Raw genomic sequence first — 22,669 nt, forward strand, 5'->3', positions numbered from 1 at the left:
GTTCCGGCTGACAGCTTTCTCCAACCTGGTTCTGACTCTGTCCTCTTTGAATTTCCCATCCCCTCTGGAGCCAAGGACCTATTTGTCCAGGTTATCAAAAAAGTATAACAGAACTCTCCACAGAGGACAAGGTTTAAATAGTCCATTGAGCCAAAGTTCTCCCAGCCCCCCTTCAAATTTCAAGTAATCGATCCAGTGAGTTATTGTGGGAGCAGTAACTGAATTTCAGCTAGGAAAAGTCTAGGGTCTATAAAATTGAGATAAATAATTCCAGAGTCATGTATCTAAAGCTGTAAGTCACCCACACATCAATAGAAATGAATGCTTCTCCAATTCCTTTTTTGGAAGTCGCATCAGTGTGTCTGTCCCAGGGTCTGCATTCATTACTCTTTCCAATAGCTTTGAAGAGGGCTGCAGATGGCATGGTGCCAGAAACTCTTGGGGTCCAAGCTCAGCAAGACTGACCTCTCTTGAAAAGTATTCACTGGACCTGGGTTAGAAAAGCCAAATGATTTCTTGGTCCAGGCAGATAATGTAAATGAGGGCAGAGGACTCGAGAAAGACAATGGAGAATGGCAAAGACTGGGAAAACTGGAAAATCATGCCTCATAAAAAGGTTTTCAAATTCAATTTAGACATTATTATGGGTGCACAGTCCTTGATAATATGCTAACACATCCAAGAAGAAGTGATGTGCTAGCTAGTATAATGCTTCCCCTCCTCCCCCAGAAGTCTACATCTTAACCCCTGGAGCCCATGAATATGTTAGGTCACACTGCAAAGGAGCATGAAGAATGCAGATGGAATTAAGATTGCTAATCAGCTGACCTTAAAGTAGGGAGACGAGCTTGGATTGTGCAGATGTACTCACTGTAAATAAAAGATCATAAAGGTGAATGAAGGAGAGCGAATAGAAGAACTGACTACTAAAGAAAGGTACAAAGAGGTGCAATGTTGCTGATTTTGAAGATAGAGGATGGGCTCACAAGTCAAGGTCTATGAGTGACTTCTAGAAGTTGGAGAGGGCAAGAAAATGGCTTTTCCCCTTGAGCCTCAAGAAATGAATGCAGCCTGCTGAAACCTTAATTTTAGTCTAGTGATATGCAGGACTTCTTACCTATAGAGCTATCGACAGTCAATTTCGGCTGGTTAAGCAACTGAATTTGTGGTAATTTGTTGTAGCATCAATAGAGAAATAAGACAGGATTTTTTTTTTCTATTAACCAATAAGAAGAAAGTCTCAATCTTCATCATGGAGCCACACAAGACCTACTTGAATAGGGTGAGGTAGGACTATCTAGAGTTGACTTAATTGTTGTCACAGATGAGAGGCATCATGGCTGCCCAAGGCAGCTCAGGTGAGCTGGCTGAGTCATGAGCCTGTAGACCAGGTGCTGGGTGGAACTGGCCTCAGGGCCTCTTTGGCAAGGCCCTCTTTTCTAGGGGGCCACAGTTGTCACAGTCCATTCTTAAACAGCCTTTGGCAGATTTGACCAACTATGCTAAAATTTATTTGATTCATGTTATTGTTTTGAAGAAATTAAAAAGGGATTTTTATATTACATATTTCTATGTTACTTTGGGTTCAATATAAGAATTTTTTTTAACTGCTGGCATCAGCACATTTTAATTTTTTAAAGCTTTTTGAATCAAGGGAAAAGAGATTGTCTGTGATTATCCAGGTATGGGGCTAATATGATGGGTTCCTGGCCTATTACCACTGTTTTACTATGTTGTTGTAGGTGATGTCCCATAAAGCACTAGGTTATTGACAATCCTTTGGGCTTCTGAGTACTGCTGATTAGAACTTGGAGGCTTTTGTTCATTTTTAGCATATTTTCTCTCTATTCCTGAGGTCAGATTCTGCCTGTTTGGCATCATGGCATATTATGAAGTATGAGCCTTATTTTTCTTACTTATATTATGGACTTCACAACAGAACTACCCCACAGGGTTGTCATGGGCATTAAAGGAGATAAGCCATATAAAACTGAACACATTGCCTAGGATATTGTAAGTATTCAAATAAAAATAACCATTATTTTTCTTGTTATTTGAAATCTAAAATATCCAGTTGACCTTTGAATAACACAGATTTGAACTGTACTGTCCAACTGTACCTGGATGTTTTGCTGTTAGCAGGCCTGTTATTCATGGATTCAGCCAACCATGGATTTCACTGGGTTGAATCTGCAGGTTTTGGTATCCTTGGGGTCTTGGAACCCATTCCTGGATGATCAAAGGAAGGCTATAATTGAGTTTTGGAGGAGTTAAAAGTTTTAAAAAGATTTTTGATTGCTTGGGGGATCATTGCACTCCTAACTCTTGTGTTGTTTAAGGGTCAACTCTGTAATATAATTCCTTTTCAAGGAAAGGGTAAAGAATGGAGTTTAATGCTGAGTATTTAAATGCTGGTGATCCAGTAAGGGGTCATGGATGTGGCTGAAAATTTCTTAATATTTACAAATTATCTCCATTTTAAAATTATACAACCATTTTCTTCCTGGGGAATTGCCCCAGGGAGTCAATTTTTTCCATCTGTATTTCCTCCAGAAAGAACTTTGTGAGCATCATAGGAATGGGGGCATTCAGGCCTCCTGCAGAAATTGTTGGTTAATATATTAAGTTGAGGAGCTTGTCAGATTGACATTGGATAGCTAACAAATCTGATGTGAAGCGTCTAGGTGTCTATAAATCACATGGGTCTTATTGAATGATGAATACATATAGAAAGAAGGAAGTTTTTGATGGGAATATCTTTCTGATATTTAACGTCAACTCTGTGGTGAGTGTTAGACTAGACAAGTGTTTCTCAACCTAAGTGCCCTGCCTCCCAACTTATAATAATCAAAAAGTCTTCTGACATTTCCAAATGTCCCCAAAGGTGACATGGGGCAAAATTCCCCTGCTTGAATAACAATGGAGTAAGAATGGGGCTACAAAAATTAATCAGATTCAGTCCCTACCATTGAAAATGTCAATTTAGAGGGGGAAACTTACAAACAATAGGCCAAGACAATACAGTCAGGTTACCCAGTATGTTGAAGCCACATGGAAGATAAAAAAGACCAGAAGGGGGAGCAAGGGGGGAATGTGTCCCTTTGCCTTGGCTGCTTTGCTGGATACAGAGACACACAAACCTTTTCTTGTGAACATGGTTCAGTATTTTGAACAGCAGATTTTCTGATGCCCACGGGACCCGATCAGAGGTACTGCTTTTTGTCTCTGTAGCAAGTGGTGGCAGACTACTTTGCATTTTGACTCCCTAGTTTATACATGCTATTTTGGGTAATTTTTATTTCTTATTTCTTTAGTCTGTCTCTACCTCTACCATCCTTCCTCTTTTCTGCAGTTGAAATGCTTGCTCAGGTCCTACCCAGAGCAATTAAGTCAAAAATTGTGAAGAGTGGAGCCTGACACAGATTTTTTTTTTTAAAAGATTTGCTGGTGATTCTGACCTGCAGGCTTGAAAGCACTAGTCTCCAGTGTGGAAGAGACTGAGGGTGGCTTGAGGGAAGTGCACTGTGATGTGGGTGTGCTGGGTCTCTCGCAAGCTACTCTCTAGGGCTGAGCTGGTCCACTGTAGGAAAGTCGGGAATGGCCACTTGTAGGAAACTAAAACTATTTTAATTCATGAAATTAAACTTCATTGATTAGAAAAACAAATGTGAATTAAAATGAACTTATTAAACCAATCTTTAAACTTGGTACCAGAAGGGATTTTATTAATGTCTTTTTAAAACACATTGTCTTTTAGCCAAATATTTTTTAATTGACCATCAAAAGAGCTCAATAAAAATATTGAAAGTCAGCATTTTTCTCTCAAACTGGAGTTAAGTTCCTTGCTTGGATAGATTCTATGAACTAGTTTTCAAAAGATTCAATTTTCCTTAACATAAACTCAAAAAGAATAAGCAGTTCATAGCCAGTTTGAATCATTTTAATTGTATTTAGTTCAGTGCAGCTTACTTGGATTTCACAGGACTTTGTGGTCCCTACTATGTGCCCAGTACAGTTCTCATAGTTGAGAGGAAGATGGGTGAAGACATATGGAATGAACATACACTATACCTTTTGTTAGTGGATTTCATCCATGGATTGTTTCAGTCCCAAGCAAGAATTATGTAGAGTAGATCAGGAATCTGAACATTCCCCAGATGTCCCCCAGGGAAGAGAGAAGACAGCTGAATTCAGAACTGCAGTAGATGCAGTTTCTTTCCTGTAGAGAAGGGGTGGGAGGGGGGCAACTGTATAAGCTATGCTCTAAGAGAGAAAATGGCAGAAATTTGAGAGGAGTCCAAGTTTCTTGGGAGCCAAGTCAGCCAAGCAGGACCAGCCAGCCCTCACCCAGCCAGCCAGCTCTGCCAGCACATGGAGTGAAGGACCAGACCAGGCCAAACCAGCTCCTCAGAGGATATGCTCTGCTCTGCTCCAAGACCCTCCAGGTCATGAAAACTTGACTGGGAGAAGGAGAAGCAGAGCAAGGGGTGGGCATCTAAATGACTAAGCATACATCAAAGATCAAAATTAAACATGAGGTGACTGAGACAGAATATGTAGGTAGATCTCTTTCCTAGTACCTAAGATTGGGAATGAAGACCTGTGAAGAAAGTTCTGGAAAGTGAAGAGGCTATGTCATGTTTGCACACTTGAGTAAATAGGAGTAAATTTGCTATATACTCAGTTATCTACCATGTCATTTGTTCAGATCTGTTGTTTATTATCATTGATTCATTCAAGCAATATTTATTGAGTGTTGTAGTCTCAGTTCAGGTATCTATTGAGTAGCTCCTAAGGGCCAGCATTTGCATTAGGCCCTGGGGTGTAGCACAGCCACTAAGACATTCACAGTGCTTGTCCTTATGGAGATTGCAGTCAAACATGGGGAGGGCAAGTGAAAAGATAACCCTTAGCGCCTCCTCTATGCCAGGTGCTTTGAATGTGTAATTTTTGTAATGCTTCATAGAAATCTCATTTTGTAGCTGGGATAAAAAAGCATTGGTTAGGTCAAGATGGAGCATAAGTGTTAGGATGGATTTGGGCATAACATCCACATGTATACACATACACACATCTAAAAGATGGCCACATCCCCCTTTCATCAGAGCTATCTCAAATGCCTGTCCAGCTGGCCCTGATTCTTGTAGTTTCTAAGGAATATGTCTTAAAGGTATCTTGAAGCCCTAAGAAGACCATGTCTGAAGAAGTATGAAGGGCAACTCTGTTTCCTGTTCTGAGAGGAGACACCACAGCACAGATGGTAGATGAAGATGGTTGGTTGACTGAAGAGCTGGACTCTTCCCTTCTGAATATAAAGGGACTCTTAGAGTTTGATGAGAATAAATTATGGGAGGTAATAGGTATCAACAGGTTGGGGAGCAGGGTGACTTTGAGCTTTATGCATGCCTGCTCAACAGTTGTATCATTACTGTATTAGTTACAAAAGATATAAAACTGTAACTGAAAATAAAGTTGCAGTTTTAAAAGGCAAATAAACAAGGGCAAAGGGATTCTTATGCCTAAAGCACAGGCGAAAGGAAACTGTTAATACTGACCTCAGGTCTGAGCTTCCTGGAAGACGAGGCAACAACAGATCCCTGCAGAATGCACTTGCCTCAATGCTTACTCAAAGAACACCTGTCCACTGGGAGAGAGGCTTCTATTTCCTATTTTATTTTTTTAGTTTAGTGCTTTGGGAGGCATTTATCATGTAAGTCCCTAGATAAGGGACATAGAACAACATAATGGATAGTGTCTTTGCTAGCAGTTTTACAAACAATGCAAATGTGATTCATATGACTGCTCCTTATATCAGTTCTGGCTGAAATCCAAAGGCATAAACAATGTGATTTTCTAGCTCAGTGTAAGTTTTTCTGTGGAAAGCTTAAATGATATCATCCATACTTGGAGCTTCCTAGGGATTTGACTTGGCACAAGTAGAGCTTAAAAGCTTTAGAAGAATTAAAATGTGGTGTTCCTTAGGCTGTCCTGCTGGCTAGCTTCTACTTAATTTTTTAGATGTAGCTCCAGTGTCTTTTATTACAAGACATCTTCCCTGAATCCTTGAGTTCAAATTAGGTACCCTACTATGTGGTTTCCTAGTGCCCCATGCATGTCTCCTTTCTATATAGCCCCCACCTTTTTATGTTCCATTATGTGTCTTCATTGAAGACAGTGAGATTATGAAAGGTAGGCATGACCTCAGTGTGTCTGTATTCCCAGACCATACAGTGACTCTGGCACATAGTAGGCCTTCATGGTTCTATATTAAGCACACCAAAAAGTCTAGTTGTTGATATAAAGATAAATAATACACAGAATGATTAGAATCTGGTCTTTGGCACCAGCTTGCCAGGTTCAAATTTGGGCCTTTACCTCTATGTAGCTCTGTTTACCTTAGACAAGTTAAAGAGTCATTCTGTGCCTTAGTTTACCTATACCTATCATTGGGTGGATGACAGTACCTACCTAATGGAATTGCTGAGGGAATTAAAGGAATTAATGTATAGAATGTACTACACAGTGCCAGGTGCACAGCTGTTGCTGTGCATAATTGTGATGACTGGTGTCCTTGATGTCTCAGCAGCTCTTTTGCCAGAGTTAGTGGGCAGGTTCCTGAGCTGTGGTCCATGCTAGGCCTGGTACACAGTCACTTGCTGGTCACACAGCCGTAGTTCCTATGCCCTGGCTCTCAGGCATGAGGGGAACCCAGCTAACAGTGTATACTCTTTGGCTCTCTTGGCTGCCTCTTCTGTAGACAGGACAACTGCTGGTGTCCTTCTCAATGCTCCTGTCCAGCCACACTGGGACAGCTTTGTGGAAGGCATTTGTGACTTCCAGGTCAGAATTCTACCCCTGAGCCTTTCCAGTTTTCTTTAGGGGACTTCTCACCCTGCCTGAGTTATACTCAGGAGGAAGTTGAGAAGCCTGTGGCCATCAGCAGACTTGGCACCCTCTCCCGGCTCTGTCCTTGTTTCCTGTTTGTTTCCTCTGGAGTGGGCAATGTGGTGTCTCCAGCCTCAACTGTCTCATCTTTGATAATAGGGATGATGGTACCCCTTGAAGAGGGGATTTCTGTAAAGATATGGTAAGACAATCCACATGGAGCACTTAGCTGGGAGGTGGCATATGGTTGGCACACACTCAATTTTAATGCTGTTGTACTAGACTTTGTGGAACTCACTTTGAAGTCTACATCCAGCTTTATTCTCCATGACATGAACTCAATTTAGATTTTTTTCATCATTATGAAAATATCCAGGAAAACTCTAAAGTTCTTAAAGTTCAAGGGTGACTTTAGCCCAACCAAGCTCCCAAGGACTTCTCTGTGGGCAGGAATCAATGCTCTCTGACCTCATCCTGGAGTTACAGGAGCTCCCTGTACGACTCATTCCTGTCGTTCTCCTGCAGCAGGTCGACTGTCTGCATGCAGGCCTGGACCTGATCAGCAACCCTGGCTGGCCTTTCCAGTCTCCCGTCAGCCTGTGCACCTCCAGGGCAGGATGGTATTCTCACCACCCTGTTTATATTAACTGTATTTTCTGCTCTAAAAGACCCAAGAAAAGGATTAGAAAACAATCAAATAATTTTCTTCAGAAGGTGATGTGTGAAATGGCTTTTTATGTGATATTGTTCTTGTGAAGACAGTGTGCTGTCAAAGAGGAAGTCATATGCTAGACTATGCAGAAATTTTAGCCCCCGAGGGACACATACACACACCCCTGAGAATGCATGATGCTGGTGGGCCATACCTGGAGGCGGGACTCTTGAGGGGATGGCCTGGACTCTAGGTCTGACCTACAACTGGTCTAATGGTGTGGAATATGCTCCAGGTTAGCAACTTTTTTGTGTGTGTGTGTGTGTGTGTGTGTGGGACTCCCATCTCTGCCACTAGGGGATCTTTCAGCCACTATTTTGGGGAGTTCTGTGGGCACTTTGGACTTAGAACAATTTGCATACTCGTTATTTTTGAGCTCATTATTTTCTCTCTCTTGCCTCCACAGTTTTGCTCACCTTTACTCTTCCTGCCTAGGATTTTAATGACTTACTAGTTTGATAGACTTTTAGTCTATCAAATCTCCTCACCTTTCCAGCTCAGTCTCTGCATAAAGCCTTTCCAACTTTTCCAGCCTGCTCTCCCTGCTCTGCCTTAGAGGCCCATGTAGTCAGCTGGCCCGTCAGCAAACTGCATGCACTGCCTTGCCTCCCTAGAGCCCAGTGTGACTGGGAAAGAGACATCATCCACAACTTCTTCCCTTGTCCCCCCTCCCAGAGAACAGGACACTTAGGAAACCCTCAGCCTGGATTTATGTTGAAGGAGCCCAGACCTCTGTATTCTGTAGATTTTTAAATCATTTATCCTTCTAGAGGGTTGTGTTGATCAAAGTGAGCCAGTATGTTTGAACTATTTCTTTGAACAGGCTATTATAAATCCCCAGGCCTCATGCACACCCGATTGATATAATGTTAATCCTAAAGCTACTGATGGATCCTCTCCACTCCTCACCTTGGGTTGCCTGATGTATGTTTACTTAAATGGGCTGTGGAATGAAGTTGTCAGTGAAGAGCCTGACATCCCTCCCCTCTCGGAGTGATAAACAGGGCCTGAGTCCAAAATGTGTTTGTGGGCTTGATCGAGAATCGCTATAAAATCATACCTTCTCAGTTACATGGTCCCTAAAGAACATGATGCCCAAAACAGCCTCTGGAGACTGCAGATTAGAGCAGAAGAGGGAATTGTCCCTCTCTCAAAGTCTGGGCAGACAGTCTCAACATCCCAAAGCTTATGAAAAGAATTTCTGCATGAGAAGTTTTAGAGTTGGGTTCTCAGCTAGCTTTATGGACTTGGTGCAGAAAACAACATTCCTTTTATTTCTAGTTTTGTCTGCAACTTGCCCTTTTCTGTTAATCCCTGCATGGGCCATGCTCACCCCTGCTGCATCCTCCTCCAGCCTTCTTGTGTCAGCATTCTCCTTTGCCAGCAACGAAAGCCTACTCTAGTTAGTTTGAACACAAAGGGAATTTGTTGACTTCTGATTGATCAGATTATGCTGACTGTTTGTCCATGTTCATCCCCTCTTTCTCCAAACTATTCTAAAATGACAGTAAAATTCAGTATTATAAGCTCACAAGGTCGAAGAGGACTTGAGAGAAACAACGACAGGTACAGGCACTCCAACCAGCAGATGAGAAAGGAAACTCTCGGGACGAGGTCTGGCCATCCAACTGGAGACCAAGTGCCTCCGGGAACATGGGAGAGGGCTCTAAGATACTAGGGTGTAAGGAAACTAAAAGGCTGTTTTATACAGTTGAACATTTGGACAAATATTTATAGAACTTGCATAAATAAATATAAATCATGGCAATTGTTAATGCAAGAATGGAACAAGTTGTATAAGGAGATAATGTAATCATAGTCTACTACCTGACTTGATAGGGAATACTATTTTTATAGTCATAATAAAGGCAACACTTCTGAGTTAACAATTATGATACAACTAAGTGGGAGATGTTGGGAAGGGAAATGGAAAGGTGAAGGGTCGTGTGAGAGACTTAACTCCTTATTACCAAATTAGAGAGATAATAGATAATGCTAATGTCTGAAATTGATCACCCAAATATAACAGTGTGAACATATGATTAAGAAATAAGGAAGTAAATGTTATAAAAATAGTTAAAAGACTTAGAAATGTTTACCTCTGGAAGGCAGGACAAGGTCGGGGTAGGACATGGGATTGCCATTTATTAATAGACAGCTTTTCATACTGCTTGATTTTTTCAACTATGATTTAGTATTGAATAATAGGTTTGTAAAGTATGGTTTATGATTGTCATGTTGTGCTTTGAAATCACTCCATTTATTCTCTCTTAAAAATTTTAGATTACGTTGGTGTTCAGCACATTGGTCTTAGCAGTGCTTGATATTTAGATTTTAGGAGTAAATATTATTTTCCCTATTGCTATAAAAAGCTTTAAAACAGAGTTAATAGGAAGTAAAAGAAAGTTATTCAAATGATATTGGGCAACTCACAGAGTTGGATGGAAGGTCGGAAAACTTGGGCTGGAAACCTATAGAAGGCTGGACATGGTTCCTTGTTACTTGCTACTCCTTGTTACTCGAAAGCTATCCTTATGCTATTCTGATTCCCATTCCTTTTTTTTTTTTGTATTTATATATCTTTATATTTTTTAAATTTTATTTTTATATTCCCCATACAATTGCAACCCCCTTATTTTGACCCTAATCCCTCCTTTCTCCGACCCCCATCCCCCATAGAGTCTCTGGTTCATAGTTGTTTGTTGATTTTGATTTTTACTTTCTTATAGTTATTCTTTTTCCTGGTCTCTGATTCCCATTTCTTCCATGTGACAGGCCTGACTTCCTCCTCCTTCTCCTTTCTCTTCTCTTTCTGAAACTTTTCTTGGAGTGCCTCAATATGGGTCTTCTTCTCATTTATTTTGGCTGAGAGTTAAATGATTACTATCCTATCATTTTAGAATTTTTTTACTCAAATAGATGGGCTGCAGCTGCCTTTTTCCATATCCAGCACCTGCCACCCAGTAGGAACCCAGGGCATGCTTGTTAAATAGGTGGGTGGGTGGGTCCTGCTATTGTCTCTCTCCTAACTGCTCATGGATTTTCATGAGGATGGACACCTGATTCTTTGAATTTTTAATCTTTTTAATCCCCTAAGTGGATAAGTCAGAGAAGTCTATACTCTTCTTGGGGCTTCTCTTTCTCTTATTGGGGCAGGTTTCTCAGGAGGCCTATGGGACTGATCCCTTTCTAGCCCACAGCCTCTTAGCTTGTGCCTGTGGCCTTTCCCCTTCTCCCTGAACTGTCAGCCTGGCACTAATTTGCACTTGACCCTTACCCTAGGCCATTGCAATCCTGTACCAGGGAGAACAGAGTCAAGAAGCCATAGGTCTACACTGAATGGCAACAGGGGAAGGCAGAGATCTTCATGAGCCTCTCTGTCCCCAGGGCCTGGGGGGGGATGGACAGCTACCCCCATCCCACCTGTTGACAGGTTGTCTAGTACTCTCACTTCTGGGCCTCTCCAACTTGGCAGAAATGACACTGGTCCCTTCTGTGACCCCAGAGAGCTGGGGTCATTTACTAGTCATTTACTAGTTTGTAAGCATCACTTTTTTCTTGTATTAAAGGGGAATCATAAATTGTCACTTTGCAGGATTGTTGCAAGAATTAGTGACTACATAGATTGGGATTTCCATTTTGGAAAAGCACCACAGAGGCCATATGGGAAATCTGGTCATGGAAATAAGAAAGACCAGCATGCTTTGGGGGCAGCAATTTGAGAGATTCAAAGATGCCTACACTGGGTATATTGTGGTTGTGGACTTATGTACATTCCTTTTCACGTGTGCCCCATTTTCCCTCACAAGTTGCGTGAGTGGAATTGTTTGGGCTGTGTGTGTGTGTGTGTGTGTATGTGTATGTGCATGTGCATGCGCATGCCCATGAGAACATGGCCACGTGCATAGGGGTATTTTGGAGAGTTTGAAGCTTAAGGTTATCCTGGGGGTCAAGTAGGATTGCCTCCACCCACATGTCTATCACCAGACCTGCAGCTCTGAGGCTGGTGGTAGGACATGGGTGGTGGTGAATTCTCTCGCTGAGTTTTCTACTTTCTGTACTGAGCTAGGAAAGTCCTCTGTTTTGAGGGTTTTCCCTCCAAGCAATGCCATTCCATGTGTAGGGCCTTTCCAGGTGCTTTGCACTGGCAATGAGAGTGGAGGATGGGGCAGTGAACCACATCCTCATGACCCTGAGACTAAGCATGTGTGTATTTGGCTTTTCTGTCTACTCTGTCTAGCAGCTGAATGCAGTTACAGGGCCTTGCTGTTGGGTCCCTGCACTTTGTGCAAAAACTAGCTATACTTAGGTCTGGGACCCAAGTGCACAGAGGCTTTGTACTTGGAGACAGTTGTCTCAGAGGAATCAAGTGACTTATATTGCAAGACTAAAGAAAGTAGACTCCCCTCCCCCTTTAATTTTTACCAAATTTGTAATATCTTCTCCACTTCCTAAGACTTGAGAGCCCCATGGTCTCTGTTGAGCCCACTCTCCCACCCCACCCCGCCCCACGTCAGACAGGGAACCTCCCTGACCTTCCATTTAGCAAATCAGAGACTCAATTCCTGATAATTCCTGAGCCAGGAAACCTACCCCCCCCCCCAGAACCTAGAGGAAGAAGCAGCTCTTGCCTTCAGTACTGAAAAGAAGATATTTTTCTTTCTATTCCATTCTCCAAAAAGTCAGGTTCATAAAAAAGAATACAAATTACACCCAGCAGCTCTTATCAGCTTGGTAAAGAATTGCTGCTTTCAACTTTATTGCCTTAAAAAGAATTCAAACGCTTCCATCTTTTAAAAACAATTTAGGTTGAGGAAAGAAATTAGATCCTCGTGCGGAAGTAACTTGCCTGGCATGATTTGAAGGGGTCGAAGTATTAACCTTGAACGCAGATGCTTTAATCGAGCAGCTGAGGCAGTGTGGCTGTTTTCTCAGCGGACATCAGGTTTGGGTCTGGGTCTCTGGGTGTGACAGCCACATGCCAGTGTAGATCTGTGGGAACAAGGTGACCCAGCAGTGCTGGGAGGGACTTCTCTGCCCCAAACTCTTCCTACCCTCTCCTTCAGCAGCTCTGGATGCTGTTGGTCCCCAGAGCCAGTATTTGGACCAGCAGTGCCTTTTTAAGCTCCAGCATGAACGTGCAAGCACCCATGGGAGGGGAGAAGAAAACATTTCTAATCAGTTCTGGACTTTGTTTTGCTTGTATGTGAAAATTGCTTGAAGCTGGAGCTGAACAGCAGAGTATATGAGAAATGGCTCAGCGCAGCCACCTGCCACCCAAGAGTGGCTCCCCTGCCCTCTGGGGGACCCCGTTGTGAGATTGTTCACAGCCCACTGCAGAGGCTGGCGGCTGCTCTCACAAAGCCAGAGTAGGGCATAAATAATAAGCTCAGAAGTGATTTGTTCTATTATACATCTCTGTCTTCAGCAGGAATTGTGTGGTAGTGTCCACACAGCCAAGGCCAGGGGATGCCTTTCTCCTCTATGAGATAAGATGGAACACACACACACTGACTCCCCTTTCCTCCCGAGGGGACACACAGCCTGGGGTCTGTATGAGTGAGAACATGGAGGGCCTTGTTTGTCTGCCATGTTCTCCAGGTGGCAGGGAAATTACGGACCATTGATTAAAATCCATCAGTTGACACTCATCGGCACTGCCAGACTTCACTTCTCCAAGTTGATCTTATTAAACAGATCGTGCCTGCAAGCTGTCTCCATTTCATTTTTCTGCTGATATTAACGTTTCCTCATAAATTGTCCACATGTAGCATATTCTCACTTTTTATTACAGTAAATTGCACTTCCTGCACAGACCTGGAACCTGTCTCTATTTCATCTGAAGGATCCACAAATGATCTGTAATGAATCCTCTTCCCCTGAGGCTGTGAGCTGGCACTTCTGCCCTCCTCACAAAGTGGGAAGGCGGTTCAGAATTGCTATTTATCTCAAACTTGGTAAACAGTGAGGGCTAAAGCCAGGGAGGTCTAATGATTGACTAGAAATTGTTCAGATCTATTAGATTTTCACATGTATTTAGTCAATTAGTCCTGCCTTTTAAAAAACTTTAATGTAATAGTTTTCTGAGATCAAAGCTAGTGTAAAAAAGAAATACCAAACTAATGATGAACACTCTCTTTCCAGTGTTACAGTAATATCTTTTTAAATGCCATTTATTGATGAAACAAGTCCAGAACTTACTCTGTTGTTAAGTAGGATATGGAACTTGCATCAGGAGGTTCAGAGTTCAGCACAAATGAAAAACAATTATATCCCCATGGAAAAGCTTGAAAATTGGATCATGTTTCCATCTGCTTCCAAAGGTCACAATATCTTGCACTTAACCATCTTTCAAGTTCACTTCATTTCATCTCAGATGTGTAGGAAAGGTGCTATTTTTAAATATAGGCAGTACTTACTTTGCATGGCTTGGTGTTAACTGAAAATTAAGTGCCTATTGAAACAGTGTGAGCAAAGTGAGGACACAGGTCCTATATGAATGGGTTTCCATGAGTGTGGAATCATGCAAAGCAAAGATTGCCTGTACATCAATATCCCTTGTCACTGTCCTGGCTTCCTACTTATGTCCCTGGCCTTCCTCACACTCAGCACTAGGGAAATATACAAGGGTGTGAGCCCATTCGTTGACATCTTTTCAAGGTTACTATTTGCCAGGCACCATGTTGGGGAAGGGCCTCTGCACTGCCTTGGTTCAGGCAGAAGTCCTTAATGAGACACTAGAGGCTGCTCCCCATATACAGAAATCCTCTGGTAATAAGAGCTCCACTTATCCCAGGGGGTCTAGAGGGGTCTGGCAAGAAACAACAGAATTCAATTTTAGGGATGTCTCTGTGGTTCCCAAGCCCACTATCCAGGCCTCACTACCATCTGCATCACCTCCTTGCTTTTGCATTACACTGCTATGAAAAGTGCTGAGAATTTTTTTTTCTTTTGGTTCCTAATTTGGTAGCTATTTTACAACCATCTAAGGCTGGGTAGGTTCACCATTGGTTCTAACAGTTTAGAAGAGAACCTTGGAGCCCTTGGCATCATCTTTATAGGTTTTAATAGGACAAAGGGGAAACAAGCCAACAGGGAGACAGCAACTTGAGTCCACCTCCCCTAGGGTGATGTCACCTTTTTTTTTTTAAAGATTTATTTATTTATGCATACAAGAGCTGGGGCACAGGCCAGAGATGTGGGGGGTGGAGGAGGATCCACCAGAGACAGAGGGGGGAACAGAACAGGCAGATCGACTGAAATACACTGCTGAGGGAGCAGCAGGCAAGACAGGAGAGATCTGCCTCGCCATGTGGGTTTCTCCCTGGCTGGCCAGTGATTGAACTCATGCTGTAGAGGCTGTGGATTGCTTCATAGTGCTTAACCCCTTGCCCCACCAGGGAGGCGCGATGCCACCATTTTATCCCATCTCCTCAGCACGGATGTGCACACTTGCACATGTGCACATACCCATGCTGCAGTGTCCACAATGAGGCATGCATGCCCCACACCCATGCACCTTTTGCATAACATAATCAAGGCCATAGGTTATAGCCAGAGAGGCTAGTGGTGTAAAAAGCCTGATTAACTCATTTACCTTACAGTAGCTTATAGTAGAAAATGCATGGGCTGCCTTGGTTTCACTGACTTCCTGGGACACTTTAGACAAATCATTTGATCCTTCTGAGCCTCAGTTTCCCTATCTATAGGCTGCAGGTTAGAAACCTCTTGCAATGGGCTCTTTGGAGCACTCCATGAAGTATCATACATAGAAGGCTTAACTCAGGAGCCAATGGGGAGAAGGCTACAGTAAATGCCAGAGATTGCACCCAACCTGATCCAGTGTGCTCCTCCTTTCCCAGCACCTTTTCCAGCCACTGCCTTCCCTGAGCTCCCAGGTGGAGACCTACATCTCTCTCAGTAAAAGAGCCCTTTCAGTGCCCCCCAGAACTGTGTTGGGAAGTTACTGGGTCAGTTCCTCTATGCCTTCCCTAGATGGCCTTGTTCTAGGGGGGGTGATTGCCTTGCCCCCCTCTTCCTCCAGTGGCCACTCTTCACCCCTCCACATGCTGTGCTGCCTTTTCCTGTGCTCAGATACTCATGTTTCCTGCTGTCACCATGACGGAGGCCCCCAGGCTTCAAGGAAGCTCCAGCATGGACATGGATGAAGTGGGAATAGATAATCCATGCTGGGTCAGTAGGGCCAGCTCCTGGGAAGGGTCTGGAGGATGGACCTGGGGAAGAGTAAGAGAGGGTCTGAAATTCCCCACTGTGATCAAGGAGGAAGGGTGGAGCTGGATGTCGGAGCTGTGGGGGAGTTGGTGAAAGCACTACGGTAGTTTTCTGGCAAAAGCAAGGCCACAGGGGGTTCTGGAGACAAAATGGGGGTAAATAGGAGAAGTAGCTGGACCAGAATGCTGCCCTTTTCCTGAGAAGGCAGTCCCGAGGGAAGCACGGGGTGGCCTGGGATAGTTCAGTGATAGCTGCCCTTTGTGAGTTTCCTTGTGGTCTGGACGTAGCCTCTGAAACTCAGGCCTTGCAGTGACTACTTTGCTGCTTTCCTTGTAAAGGGGCTCCTCAAATCATCTGTAGTATTGCAGCCAGTTTCTACCCTTCCTTGCAAATGGGGGGCGTTGCATTCCCTCTGCTTCAGAGGGGTGACATTGCACCGAGGAGAGAATTGTTCCTAAATAGCATGTTGCTGCAGAGACAGCGGTGGGTCTTTAAAGTTAGCTCTTATCTGTCCTTGGGATAATGCCAGGCCCTGGGTTCCAGGGGGGGAATGTTCTGAAATGTTAGAGTTGGGGTTTTTAAAAGATGCTAATTGTCGACAAGCTTTCATTATCTCAGGCTCTCCGAGTGGAGGGGGGGGGTGTGCCTGGATAAGTGGCCAACAATTAACACATACATAAATAATGGGTGGCATTTGCACTTTGTAAAATAAATTTTCAGCAATGTTGCTGGAAGGCTTCCATGTGGAGGTTTTTTCCACTCCATTTACTATTCCTTTAGGCCAAGACAAAGTGAAACAGGCTCATACGTAAGAAATGCAAGTGGAATAATGATCTCAGGCTTATGAGAACAAGTTAACCTGGAGAAGGAAGGCATCACTGCTCCTAATGGTTTTTTCTCATATAAGAGAAAAGAGATCATTTTGTTCCCCTTGTCAGGGGCCAAGCCCAGTCCCAGGCCCAAGAGCTCAGTGCTCAGTTGACAGGTGTTCAGTTCTCTTGGGGAGCAGCATGACCGAGGGAAAAGAACACAGGCTTTGGAGACCGTCTCTGCCATGTACGAGCTGAGGGACCTATGCAAGCAAAATCCCAGTCGAGACCTAAGTCTCAGTTCCCTGTCTGTGAAATGGGGTTGAGAGCTCTGCTGTCTTGTGAGGGTGCTGTAAGTAAAGGTGTGGGGGTTGTGAGGTAGAGGAGATGTATTGAAGATCTTGGTGGGTGCTTGAGAAAAGCAGGCTCTGCTCACTTTCATCGTGAGCTCCTTTCTAGGCTGGAAGCTTCACATGTAATTTTATTTAATTCTCATAATAACCTCAAGATGGGAGGTGTTTGTCTCAGGTTGAGTACCCAGAAGCAGACAATGAGGTGAGCATATGTGTGACAGTGATTTATTAATATGTGTTCCCTGGGGAATTAAAAAAAAAAAAAAGAAAAACAGCAGGGGTGTAGGGATGTGGAACAGTGAAGTGGAGGAAGCCAGGGAGGGTGTGCAATCCAGGGAGATAGTTTTGGCTCAGTTCTGCAGAGGGATTCTGGAAACAACTGAGATCACACTTGGAGCAATCCCTGGCAGCGAACAGGGCAGCTGGGATCTGTACACACGCACCCTCGGTCCTTGGTCAGGGGTGTCAACTTCCCAACATATGAGAGCCAAGCAGGGTTCTGGCTGCCTGAGCCCTGGTGTCTGCTGTTGGGAGTGAGCGCACATGGGGAGTGTGCTCAAAATTCCTAATCGGATTTGAGAGGCATGTGGGCAGAGCTTCCATAGCAGGTTTGTCATCCAGCGCCTTAGAGACTTGGAACTGCATTCAGAGAGGTAGAATAGCTCACCCAGGGTCACTCAGCTCAGCATTGGGATTTGAACATAATCTGCCTGCCTCCTCTTACCTTGCTTGCTCAGTGATGAAAGGAAAGACTTGACCTCCACCTGCTTCAGACATGGCTGGGGAGGAAAAGGAAATGGACAGCACTTAGAAGGGAATTAGTGGTGCTGGGAGGGACAATGCCCCCTGGGCTGTGAGCATTTAAGGCTCTTCCAGTGGAACTGGCAGGTCTCCAATAATAAGGGGGGTGGAGGTAGGGAGATGTTTTTTGCTAAAACTGCAGTAGCTTCTCTTTCTCACCATCTATCTCAGCTTCTGTGTGAGTTGCACCTGCTGGAAAAGGCTGCAGTCAAGTGCTATTTATCTCCATGCAGGGAAAAGAGGCTTAACAAATTAGCTGATGCTTAATTGGTGAGGGAAAGTAGGACAGAAAGTTGGCTAGTTGTCCTGTGGGCTTTCTGATCAATTCTCCATCAATATCTTCCATGTATCGTCTGAGACAAGGTAGGAAGACTCCTTGGAGTAATCAGAGCTCTTACCTGCTCCCTGGGCTGTTCCAGCAATTGAGTAAGGTCTTCTGTGCTTCTAATTCATATGGAGACATACAGAGCACCCCTGATCTGTCTGGGTGCACCCACACCTTCAGATTCACAGAATTACACCATCTGGAGCAGGACTGCCAGCCCCAGTGGCCAAGAATCAGATCTAGAGCTGTGGCAACACAGGCCCAGACACATTTCATTCCTGGTAAATAAGGATTTGTAGGGATTAGAACCAGAGATTGCATTTTTGAAACTTCCCTAGGAAGTTCTGCAGCCAGGCTTGAGAATCCTTGCTGCAGTAAAGTGCATGATGGGGTCTTACCCTCATCCAAGTACTCAAATGTTTGCATGAGCGAGTCTTACCCTCATCTCACTCCATGCTGGTACTTAAATGCCTTTCACAGCGCTGCTGTCTGTCTTATACTCAGGCACTTCCCGTGAGGCAGCTGGCTCCATCTTTAAGTACAGTAAGTCCTCGATGTCATCCTTATGGAAATTGCAACTTGAAGTGAAATGACGCTGATGGAAACAGGTCCACAGAATAACTGGGTTCCTACAATGTTGTCTGGGATTGTTTTTTCTAATCAGTGCTACAACGAAACAATGTTGAGTGAAACTGAGTTATTTTAGGACCTGCTGTCCTTGCAAAGTCAAAAAGTTTTCTCCTAGATTGAGTTAATATCTGCCTCTCTGGTGACTTAAGACCTTGGTCCTGAGCCAACTCCCAGAGGCTGCAAAGAGCAGTTCCATTCTCATGCACATGATAATTCACATGTTTAAAGACAGCTATGCTGTCTTGTGCTCTAGGCATGCCTGGGTATTTTAACTGGCCATCGGTTTACACCATCCCACTCCATGACCAGACTCCAGTCTGCAGTGTTCTCCATCAAGTGTGTGACTTCGTAAAGGGCAATGTTTGTGTTTGCTCTTCAGAAAGGGCAATAGACCACCAGCTCCCTCTATCCATGGGTCTTTACAGTGGTTCTTTCAAGTCTCATCTCCCCATTTGCCCTTCTGCTCCTGGAAACTAAGTGTAGGACTTTGAATTCAGTCTTATTAAAACTAATTTTTTTTTTAGATTCAGCTCACTGTTCTTGCTTTCTGAGACAGTATGACATTCTCCCAGCTCTGTATCATGCACGGATTTGATGAGCATGTCACCAGTCTCCTCCACGTGAGCAATAAGGACATGCTGAGCTGCTGGGAATGGAGGCGGGTGGCATCTAACCATGTGCTAGAGTTTTCCCAGAACACCCATGTCCACTTCTCCCTCCCTAATCTCCTCACAGGCTCTTGGGCTTCTGAAGATTTTCCTGAAAGTCTGGGTGTTGAGAGGAGAGAGGGTCTGGTCTGACCACCCTGAGGTGCTCTCCCTTCTGCACCCATCTGACAGTTCCTCAGGGAGCTGCTGGCTCCTAAGTCTTGACATCTTCTGTGGCGAGGAACTGATTTACTGAATTTTAGAAGGGGCAAAGTGTATTTTTGGGACATGGCCCCATGAAGTGCCCAGTTGTTATTTGGCATCTCTCAGAATTTCTTTTCTTTAAGTGCAGGAGAGAGAACACGTGGAGCCTTCTTCCAAGTTAGGGGAGGAAGTAGCCAAGGCATTCTTAGATATGTCTCATTTATCCTAGGGAATAGGGGCTTTATGGGGGTGGGGATCATAAAGAGAAGGAGGACTGTAGTGATTGCAGACCCCAGGATCCAAGAATGTGGGTGATTCAACGAGCAAGGATGGAGCCCCAAAATGCTAGGGATGGCTGCTTCCCCTCTCTGCTATACAGGGCAGGTGTGGAATTTGTATGGATACTATTCTCTGTGTTTGCTGCTTCTTAAGACTGAGGATTTGAGCTATTTTGCATATCGTGACAGATAAGACAGGTTGAGAATTACCTATATTTTATAGATACACAGATAGAGCCAGAGTGTTTGAATGGTCCTTTCCACCTCTCCAGACTCCCGTCTCTGACTGACTTCACAGGATCTGGCATCCTCTCAATTCTAAGCTGGAGAGGGACATCCTGAGATGACAGGAAAGGTTCCTGTGTCAACCCCCCCCCGCCCCCGCCCCGTATCTGTAAAGGACCGAGATGGCAGAGTTTACCTGGACACTCCCAGGGGCTCTACTCAGACTTGCTGTGTTGGTCACCAGGACTGATGCCTGTTCCTCCTGTGGGTGAGGGTCTACCAGCACCCCATGCAAGGACCATTCAGTGACCTGGGCCCCCACATGTGGTGCAGTCAGACTCCTTACCCTGCTATTCCTCATCTATCAAGAAGTGTGAGTCAGGTCTCTGTACAGACAAAGAAAGATATCCTTGATACACTGTGAAGTCAGAAGTGACAGTTGTATTCAGACAGTTGTTTTCATGGTCCCATGAAACATCTGCCTGATATATGTATATAGATTTATACTCAGAGATGTGGCTAAAACTCTGGAGGGGTCACCTCAAAGAAATCAATGGAGAATGAATTTTGAGGGATAAATGGGTAATTTTCATTACATTGGCAGAATTAAAAAAATGGGGCATGGTTATGGATGATTTTGAAGTTTTTATTTTTAGTTTTTCAAATAAAAAGTCAAAAAAATTACAAAAATCCAAAAAAAAAGAGTGAACTGTAATCTGATAGTTCCTTCCCAGGTTAATAGATGGCCTGGCACAGTGCCTGGCACTCAGCAAGTACTTGGCATGCACAAACTGAGTATTTCAGAATATACTTGAAAATTGTCAGTTCTTTCTACTTTCAGGCTTTCCAATTGAAGGTGAAAGAAAAGCGCTCATAGAACATGACTAACAAGTAACTGGGTCCTACCTACCTTACCTTCCAGCACTTCATTTATATATTCAGTAATGTTAGTGGAACAGTTACTATGTGCTGGTTCTAGTGAAAGGTTCAAAGATACAACTGTGACCAAAACAGATGTGGCCCCTGCCTTTATAAGACCCCAGCCTGGTGGAGGAAATAGACAATAAGAAATAAGTAAACTGAAAACTTTTTAAACTATTAAGAAATGACAAGTGTTATAAAGAAACAGAGCAAAGCACTATAAGCAGGAGTGATGTGGAGGCATCGCTGCCCAGGAGCAAGAAAGGACCAGCTCTGTGGGTCTGAGCAGCTAAAGGCAGCTCAGAGCCCCAGCCTTGCATCATTTAGCACAGCTGGACAGGAAGCCATAAATCCCTCCTTCCAGATTTCTGATTCTTTTGCCCCTGGCAATGATGAGCCTCATCTCCTAAGCACCTGGCCAGAAAGGTGTTTGCAGCCAGGCATTCTCTGAGAGCGACAGGTACCCCCCACACCCCCTGTATTGGTGGCCCTACGACGCCTTCAGAAACTAGAGCTTGCTCAGGGGTTGGTGCATGAGTGCTCAGAAAACAGCAGGAAATCAGATGTCTGTGTTCAAATGATGCATCTTGTAGCTAAGGCGGCCAGAGCTGGCCCCAGGGGGACAGCATGTTTTGTGAGGAAAAATTCTCCAAGAATAATGTTTATCAAACCCCTCTCAGCAATCACCCTGTGCGTCTTCCAGCTTCTGGCTTGCTTGTGTTCATGTTCATTTTCTTTTTCTCTCTGCAGGCTGTGGAGACCAACTTGGCTTCCAAGGACAGCCACTGGGTCTTTGTGAATGAGGTAAGAACCCCAGAATGATAAGGGGCGCAGCTTGCACTGGCTGCCTGCTCTTTGGAAAAGCCCACAATGATCCTTCAGGTCTAATTCTGACTTGGGGTGCTGAAGTGAATTCCAGGGCTCCATCGTGGCAAGACAGGAGGTCAGGGAGTTAAACCTGACTTGCTGAGATACTCATCTGGAGCAGGCAGGAACCAGGGGAAAGCTCCAGACCTGAGTAGACCAGTCCAAAAGAAGTGCTATCAGGCATTAGATATGCAAGGTGAGGTGAGGCCACCTGTCAGGGGTCAGGGACCCATAAACTAGGGCAGGTTAGAACACAAAGAGGAAGAGGAGGCCAAAGAACGAGGAGGGGGCAGAGGTGGTCATCCATGCAGGAAGTTGCAGGTATGTGTGTTATGTGAATGAGTGTGTGCATATAAGAGTGTGTGTGTGTAAGTGAGGTGTGTATGTGAAAGTGCATTGTGTGAATGTGTGTGGATATATGTGTGCCTAAGTGTGGATGCACAAGTGCATGTGTGCACACACCCCTGTGCAGCTGAAGGGGGCAGGGATCATTGTAACCATATAAAAGCTGTGAAAGGGGTGTCTCCCATAACTGGCCCTCCCACTGGTTTGGATCCTACAAAGAATGGGCACAGCAAGGTTTTTCTGTGGCCAGGTCTGACCTTCACCACTTTCAAACCACCTGGCCCTGGCTTCCTTCATGTTGCAGAACTTGTGTGGGAGTGGCTTTTAAACACAAGCCACAGCTTTGCAGTAGAACCCCCTGTGCCTGTGTGTCCATTTTGGAAGCATGAGCAGACCAGCCTGTGTCATCCCCCTGTGCAACAACCGGGACTGGCT

General features: G+C 44.3%; 1 protein-coding gene across 1 annotated transcript in view; it reads left to right on the forward strand.

Annotated features, from left to right (window-relative positions):
• The window catches only part of GRID1 (glutamate ionotropic receptor delta type subunit 1), a 598,797-nt gene that overhangs the window by 349,461 nt on the left and 226,667 nt on the right, over positions 1–22,669 (forward strand). Inside the window, exon 5 of the mRNA XM_054690113.1 lies at positions 21,773–21,826. Coding sequence (XP_054546088.1) covers positions 21,773–21,826 — 54 coding nt within the window. The remainder of the gene's footprint in view (positions 1–21,772; positions 21,827–22,669) is intronic.

The sequence above is a fragment of the Talpa occidentalis genome, unplaced genomic scaffold (assembly GCF_014898055.3).
Source record: "Talpa occidentalis isolate TD23 unplaced genomic scaffold, MPIMG_talOcc4v2.1 talOcc4.8, whole genome shotgun sequence".
Classification (NCBI taxonomy): Eukaryota; Metazoa; Chordata; class Mammalia; order Eulipotyphla; family Talpidae; genus Talpa; species Talpa occidentalis.